The sequence below is a fragment of the Theobroma cacao genome, chromosome 1 (assembly GCF_000208745.1).
Source record: "Theobroma cacao cultivar B97-61/B2 chromosome 1, Criollo_cocoa_genome_V2, whole genome shotgun sequence".
Lineage (NCBI taxonomy): Eukaryota > Viridiplantae > Streptophyta > Magnoliopsida > Malvales > Malvaceae > Theobroma > Theobroma cacao.
In genome coordinates this window covers 15,311,793-15,320,740 of record NC_030850.1, presented here as the reverse complement: position 1 = coordinate 15,320,740, position 8,948 = coordinate 15,311,793, and the positions used below count along the sequence as shown (strand labels likewise).

The following is an 8,948-nucleotide window of genomic DNA, read 5'->3' as shown; positions in this document are numbered from 1 at the left end:
ATAATAAATACTCACGCCATTCCATAATAAGTGGTAACGCCACTCCATAAATAATACTCACGCGACTCAATATCAACTAGTCACACGATTTCATAATAACTAGTCACGTGATTTCATAATAACTACTAACATCACTCCATATTTACTACTCACGCGAGTCAATATCAAATACCCATGCGATTCTAAATCTTAACAGTTCACGCGATTCCATTTTTAATAGTCACGCGATTCCAAATCGATTAGTCACGCGATTCCATATTAACTACTCACGTGATTCAAAATTGAGTAGTCGCGTGATTCCACATCAAATAATCGTGTGAATCAATAACAATTGGTGACAAAATTCCATCTCCACCATTCACGTAATTCAATATCAACCGGTTACAACCCTATGTCATGCAATGTAATTCAACATGTCATATAGGCTATAAAGTAAGGGGATGGGGTGTTGGCATATGCAAACTCATGAACACTAACATGTAAATTACGCAAAACTAATAGAATTTAAGATATGAATAAGAAAAAAACAATGTTGTTCTTATTGAACCCGTATGCTTATCACATCAATGAATACCGAACTGTTCTTATTGCCCCTTTTCTTTTTTGTTAAATGATACAAAAAATGGAAAAAATGTAAATGATACAACAAATAATAATATGGACATGATATAGAACAATGTTATTTACATATTGAAAAAGAATAAACAAAATAAAAAATTTCACTACTGATGCTATTTGTAAAAAACTCAAGAGTAAACTTTTTTCGAAGGTCGTCTATGGCATTTGCCTTGAGTGTATGATCCTCCGAAGATATCAACCACTGCAAAGAGGCGATAACCCAATCCCTGTAACTATGCAAATCTTTCTGTATTGGGGTCTTTGCATTTAACTTATACCTCATCCATGTCAAAGGTCGTTTCTGACCACGTGAGTTGGAAAAGTACCGAGCCTGATGGCATATAATAGGAAACAATGTTGTTAATGGACTAATCTGCTGATCACGCGAGTCGGACTTCATTGCTTCTGCCCTATTGTACGATGAGTCCACTAACATCATACTTTAACTCACCAAGTTGATGTGCACTACCACCCAGTGGCCATCGAAATAGCACAGTACAAGAATTGAGTTAACCTCATGCCATGGCAAACCCCACGGAGGACTCCCACCCCTCATATACTCAAGCACATGGTCTGGCATTATCGCCTGACTCTCCTTGAATGTCTTATCGATCGGGAGAGGATTCATTTCTTGGGTCAACCCTAGTAAAATTAGCTGTTAATTATGTTACGCACAATAGTTAGATGTAATTAACTAATACATACCCCATCCATATAAATAATTATAACTCATTAACATATAATATACTTACATAGAAGCTAGTGTCAATGATGGATATTCTCTGCTTGTAGAGTTGTCGATGGTGCTCGCGCACCCGCTTACACAATACACTGATGCATGCGTCAATGTGTTGGTTATCCAACAACTCAATCGGCATCTCCAATCGCTGAAAAAAAATCAGGGACCTCTTGTCCTTCAATGCCCACAATGTTAACCCTGCATATTTATAATACCCACTTCAAAAGGTATATGGAATAAATACCATAAAACTGTTAACCCTAATATCGTCTATTGTTATCATTTTACCTAAATTGCTCATTTTTCAAGAATGAGTCATATATGTCCTTTAAATCATCTTTTGCTTTGCGCTGAACTAATAGCGGGTTAACGTATGGGCTTCGAAGGTATTTGCTGGCTAAGCTCACACTTGCATCTTTGGCCTGAGGTCGAGGTGAGGGCTTGAGGAGAACGTGTGATCTCACCATGTAGGGGGCCTCCGGTGGAGTTGGGACAAAAGCAGGACTCGGGGAAGTTGTAGTTAGACGACTCGTAGTATGAAGTGCCTCTTCAACCTCAGATGGAGGTGAAGCCTCATGAGAAGGTGTGTGCTAAGAGTGTTGGGTTGCCTCTAGTGGAGATGAGATATAGCAGAATGATGTTCGATCGGGCCAGCGGGAAGTGAGCTTTGAGCAGATGCAATTGACTGTTTAATGCCACCTGCATTGTCAAGATCAACCTCAATAACGTTGCCTTTTGTCATGCACACCATCCTCTTCACCCATCGATCAACCTTAAACTGTTGAAAAAATCAAACATATTAGAACAGTGTATACATCGTACATGTTATAACTCACGTAATGAAAAACATAAAAGCTCATACCTCATAACGGTCGATCAGCCGTCCGACAATCCAATCTTTTAGCCTTTGCACTGAGTGTTGGATATGCTAATGCAGTGACTACATTTGCATTTGCATCTCCCACTGGATCTCTAACTACATTGCCTGCTGGATCTCCAACTACATTGCATGCATCTGCATCTGCATATCCGTTTGCAATGACTGTAGGTCTTTCTTCCATTATGTCTGCATCCGTTATAACTCTCGCTTAATGCTCCTATCATTTGCAGACGCAGCGACGAGTTGTGCGCTTGAAAATAAGGAGAGGAGCAATAGAAGCAGCATGAAGAGCCGCAAAAAGAGAATCAGGCATCTCAACAGTACTTGCAGCCTCAGCAGCAATGAACTGGGAATGGACCTCCTCTTTCGTGGTGAGTCTCCGCTTAACGGCTCGTCTGATCGTACTTTTCCCTTTGCGATCCATTATCTTCCTCTTTTGCTAAAGATCGAATTCTAATCGACCTTTCAACTTTCATAATAGAACGTATTGCTGCCCTCGGAGATATTGACGTTAATTTCGACCCAATATACGGTCAACATCTTGTCCATAGTTGGCTCCAACGTCCTCACTGTGCACAACTGCACCAAAACATACATTGCCATTAGGTATAACCCTTGCTACCTTATGGTTTCTTTACTCACCTTGCCCTCTCTCTCTAAACTTGCAATATTATAGTGGAAGCCTGTAGGCCTCTCGTCACAATGCCATTTCAGCATTCTTGGCCAAAATTGTCCGGACTAACGTTGCCTTCTAAACAAGCTTCTGATTTCAGGAATTGCTTCCAACGCCCAAAACTACATATCAATTGTGAAACATTTTTTACTCACCCCATAAATTCTTATGCAAAAGGAATAATGATAATGATAAGCATTAGGGTATGGCAGACTACCTGAAACTCCCATATAAATCTATAGAGGTGGTAGCGTTTCTCTTCTGGTACGCCCACAACATAAGGTTCAAAACCCCTCATAGTGTAATCCATCATCAGACTCCAAACGTAAGTGCCCCATGGGAACCCATTCCACTCGTCGATGTTCTCGACCAGCGACAACAACCATGGAACCACTGATCGTCTGTAGTCTTGACAGAATAAAACATTGGTCGCGATCAAGGCGAGGGTCATCTTGGTCACATCTCCCTCCTGTTGAAACTGCCCTCCCTTGAACGTGTCTAACAGGTGTTGTATCTTCACCTCGTTCCCAGCTCCCCAATATCGTAGGTGAATTCCTTTAGGGAAGGCCTCGTAGGGATTGACAATAAGGGCCGATAGGGCACCAAACTTCAGTCCTATTACCAAACAAAACTCCCTTTTCGAAAATCGAGCCTTCGTTTTCCCTATTACAATCCATAGCTCACCCTCGATGGCGTCAGGTTCGTTGATTATGCCCAGTTTTATGTTGTGCACGAAACTGGCGCAGAATAAACTCTTCTCTGATTTGACGTCCATCATATGCCCAAAGCATTAGTCATGTTAATACCATCATTGTAGATTAACAAAATAACAAGAGGATTTTTTGCGACATAGCCCTCCTCGGAAGCTCACTCAAAAAATAATCCTCACGATAATTTTAACTATTTTTAGACAACCCTGAAGCAGAATAATTAATGCAAGTGTCCAACATGGATTATTAAGAAAGTCAACATACACACATTAAAGCATTACAGTTGACCCAAAATAATACAGAATGATCCCAATGTCAGTCATGCAATGCCATATAGATAAATTTCATGCAGTTATGACACTCGTGCAATTTCATACAAAAAGAGTCACGCAATGCCTTATCAAATAGTCACACAATGACTAACATTAAATCACGTAATGATCTATAAACAAGTCACGCAATGCTAAGAACAACTAATTGAATCACGCACACACTAACTGACACCATGCCTGAACAATATTCACGCAATAACCTAGAGACCAGTCACGCAAAGTTTAATCTTTATACAATCATGCAAACCCTAACTGACCCCATGCAAAAATCCAGTCACTAAGATGCCAACCACGTAAGCAAGCCTTCAGTCACGCAATATCTAAACCCTCAACCCAATTCCTATCAAAGGGTCATAACGCATACATATCAACCACTCATACATGTCCGGTGACCTTTCCACCCCAACAACACCAACAATACCAACTTTATATTTGTAGTCAACAATTTCGAATAACAAGAATATCAATATGAACAAGCAATAAGTATAGGTTTATGCTAAAAAACCTAAGGCCTAAAAATGAAGAATAACCATTTCTCCACATGGTTCAAAATAAAATAACAAAAAATTATACCTTTCTCCGCATAATGTCAACTTCCTCTCACTGTTCAATATGTGAACTACCTTTATGTGAATAATAACCACTCCAAAATGCTCCTACCACTACGAAAATGCTCGAAAGTTTAACTGGTGAGGAATGCTTTTGACAGAATTACTTTTAAGGAGATGGACGATCTGTCGATGAGAAATAATGAGTTGTGGACCATATTAACATATTTGACCCGTTAATAGATTTCGGGTTGAGGTGCGGATCTTAATGAATGGGTATGTTTCATTAAGGATAATTTTGTCCAAATTTTATTTCTCTTGGCTAAAAACAGTTAAAATTATAGGAAGGTCTATTCTCAGAAATACCTTATACATGAAGCCTATTTAAGAAAGGGTTTTTTTTTCAAATGGGCCTCATGAATAAGGCATTTTTGACAATAGGTCTCCTCATAATTTTAACTATTTTTAACTAAGAGAATTAAAATTTAGACAAAATTACCCTTAATGAAACTGACCCATTTATTTAGTTCCGCGTCTCAACCCGAAACTTATTAACGGGTCAAGTATGTTTAGGTCTGCGCCTCAAACCAACTCATATTCTTTGAGCTTTCCTCGCTAGACTATTCATTTTTGAAGTATTCCTTACCAAAAAGAAAAACGTTTAAGCATTTTAAGCGTTTTGGGGTAGTTTTTGATACACGAAGAAAACCTTTGAGCATTTTGAGTATTTTTAAGCATTTTGGAATGATTTTTGATATATGAAAAAAAACTTTTGAACATTTTGAGTATTCTTTGTCAAATAAGCATATTCGTTAATTATATTGTTAGATGAAATATGGTGTATTGTTTGAAGTTGTTGATCTTTTTAAATGAAATTCAGTAGTTTTTGTGGTTTTTGGATACCGCATGACTAGTTTTTGGCATTGGGTGACTAAATTTGAACATTGCGTGATTGACTTTGGGCATTACGTGACTAGTTTTTAAGTATTATATGACTGATTGATATAGCATTGTGTGACTAGTTGATAGGCATTGCGTGACTTGTTAGTGAGGCATTGCATGACTTGTTAGTAAGGCATTGCGTAACTAGTTAGTAAGGCATTGTGTGACTTAGGCATTACTTAAAAATCAGTCACACAATGTTTAAAAACCAGTCATGCAATGCCTAAAATCAATCACATAATGTTTAAAAACTAGTCACACAATGATTAAGTCACGCAATACCTAAAAACCAGTCTCACAATACTTAAAAACCATTTTAATCAATTTCAATTCCTCAACGTTGAGGTTTTATGAATAAACCAATAAATTCAAAAACCTAAAACACATACTTTTTTTTCCTAAACCATGAAATTGTGCATTTCAAAACTCCATAACCCTCCAAACCAAGACAACATATATCCCTATCGAGAGGGCCTTCTTCACTCCCCTTATACAAAAATAAAATATACCCCCTTTATAAAATATTCTTTGAACAATTTCAACTCAAAATCTCATAAAAAATAATCAAAATTCTCAGCAAACATACTTAACAATCATCTCAATCCCAAACACAACTAAAATCGTGAACCGCTATAAAACTTATTAAACATGCTTTAATTGTTCTTTCTCCCTAAGCAAAATCGTTATTTATAAAGAGCAAAATCGTTGTTCATCGTCCTTGAGAACTCCAAGATCTACTATCAAAAAAAATAAAATAAAATGAAAAAGAGCTTGATGTTATCTTTGTGCTTTGGATGGTGAGATATACAGTATTTAATTAGAGAGAAAAATCGAGATTTAATTTTAAAATTTTTATCTAAATAGCAAGATAGAAAAAATTAAAATCATTTTAATTTATCTAAAATTATTTAAAAGATATTATTATCAAATCATGTCAAAAATTATTAAAAATAATTAAAATTATAAAAAATAATATTTTTAAATTAAATTTATAAAAAAATTATTTCTCATAATGTTCTTTTTAAGAAAAGTACTCTTGTTTTTATTTCATATCTTGAACAGAAGTAAAACATTATAATTTATTATTACTAATAATAATACGATATTCTCATTTCTTATAGTATTTAAATCCGGGTGTTTGTCAAATCAAAGCCTGAAACCAGCGTGATCCATCTAAAATCTCTAGGGCCTATACCCTCAATATCATGTTGTGAATCATTATCAACAGAAACAGCTAAAAGACCTTTCAGTCTCGCCCTTCCCTTTCATGAAGGGGCAACCTAAGCCTTCCAAGTCTCCACCAAGGCCCCATCCCCTACCTTTCTTGTCCTGTGATCATTCCTTCATCTACGGCTACGTGTCACCTCATCCCAACCAACCTCCCCCAATAAATGACACAAATAAACAATAAACAAACCATAGCAACTCAAATCACATCGGTCCACGTCACCACGTGATATAACCCGAATAAACCCTTAGGTACCGTTGGATATGCCGCCACGTGTGCACCCTTAAACCGGATATAAATCGGGTATAGGTATATCCTTTCCTCTCCTCAAGTATCAGCTTTTTTTAATTAAACCCCTAGAAGATCAAAAGCACTACTGATGCAAACACTTGATCGGAATATTCGAACGTAAATTCCCCCAAAATATTATTTTCTTTTTGAATAAAATAAATAAATACGACCGGTTTCTTTTTCAAGTTCCTCAGATATTCCTTCGTTCTTCCCCCCTCCCCCCTTTCTCTATTTAGCTCAAACTAATCCACACAAAATAACTTGAAACACCAAACCCCAATACACGTCAAAAGACAAAAAAACGACGCCAGTTAGAAACATTTAATGGCTGCTTTTGTTCGAAGAATAAAACGGGTTACTGACCCGCTCGATGACAGAGTCAAGGCTCGACTCGTCGGCGTCAGTTATGTCAGCAGCGGAAGCGAACACTCTGCCGCCGCAGCCGAAGATGACTCTCCCTGCCTCTCGGAACTCGTTCATAGTTTCCTGGAAGACGACAAAGACGCTGCTGAGCAAACTGGTTACAACTCTGACCCCGACCGAGTCGATTCAAACCTTGATACTACTGTGTCGATCGAGATCATCATCAAGTCATCCGCTTTCGACAACGCGGACTCTTACAGGAATCTGCTCATGGCTCACGTTTTAAAAGCAATGGAAATGCTTTCTTTTTTCAAAACGGATACAAGTATTTTCCGGCGTAAAATAATGGCTTATCTTCGCGAGATAGGCCACAATGCGGCGATCTGCAAGACCAAATGGAGTTCCTCAGGAGGCCTAACCGCCGGAAACTACGAGTTCATTGACGTGCTGCAATCGGTATCATCCACGTGGCAAAACCGGTACTTCATTGACCTCGATTTTGCCTCCGAGTTCGAGATCGCGAGGCCGACGAGCGAGTACTCGAGACTTTTGCAGTATTTGCCCAGGGTTTTCGTAGGGAAGAACGAGGAATTGAAAAAGATCGTCAAGGTCATGAGCGATTCGGCAAAAAGATCGTTGAAGAGCAAAGAATTATCTCTCCCGCCTTGGAGGAAAAACCGTTACATGCAAAACAAATGGTTCGGTTCGTACCGTCGAACGACGAACCAAATCTCAGCGAGCGCAAGCTCGCTGACCCCCGCAATGATCCATCCCGTCAACGTGGTCAAATGCCGTTACGTTGGGTTCGACGACGCTGTCAACGGCCGTTTGTTTGTCCGTACGAGATGAGAATTTGATAAACGAGATAAATAATTTTGAAAATAATAATAGTAATAAAAAAGCGTGGAATATTTGTAATCTTTAGTAATTACTCCAATAATTACAATTTTTCTAGTTTATCTTTTTTTTTTGTTCGTGTATCGTAAAAAGACAACAATTTAAAAAAGTAGTGTAACGCGGCAAACACACGTTGCGTACAAGGCGACCACCCGTAACATAGTCTTGCCAATCTGATCACGTGTTTACCACATGACCTGAAAATCAATAAATGAGCGAAATATGTCCTTCCGATTTCCAGGGAGATTACCGTCCGCTGAAGAAAGTTCCAGGTGTCGGGAAGTGAATTACTGTAGAACGGGATGAGGGTGACGTGGCATGGTTAGTGTAGATGCGACGTCGCGGTTGGGAAACGTGGAGGATGAGGAGGTGTTGGTTTTGTATGCAGTCAAGCAAGGTAGATGAGAGAAGATATCACAGGGTGGCACTGGCGTGAATGCAGTGGACAAGTGGAAGGGTGAGAGCAGGAGATTTGGGCAAATATCCGAGTTTCTCTGAAAGGGGAAAATAATGAGGGGACAGGAGTGAAAAGGAAAGATGGTGAAATGGATAAGATATTTTATTTGTTTTCGGTTTTCAAAAGTAAAGCAGGACTGAGGAGACAAGATAAGGGAGGTCAGGGCACTTAGGGACGGAGATGAAGTGGCCCAATGGTGAAGCGGGTGGCCAGTTCTGCTACTTTAGGAATTGGCATGAAATTTGCCTTTTCCTGTTTCTTGGGATTTGA

General features: G+C 38.7%; 1 protein-coding gene across 1 annotated transcript; it reads left to right on the top strand.

Annotated features, from left to right (window-relative positions):
• Positions 7,015-8,283, top strand: LOC18612672. Its single transcript, XM_007049577.2, has one exon. It carries the CDS (start codon positions 7,286-7,288, stop codon positions 8,171-8,173), a length of 888 nt encoding a protein of 295 aa, XP_007049639.2. The 5' UTR covers positions 7,015-7,285; the 3' UTR covers positions 8,174-8,283.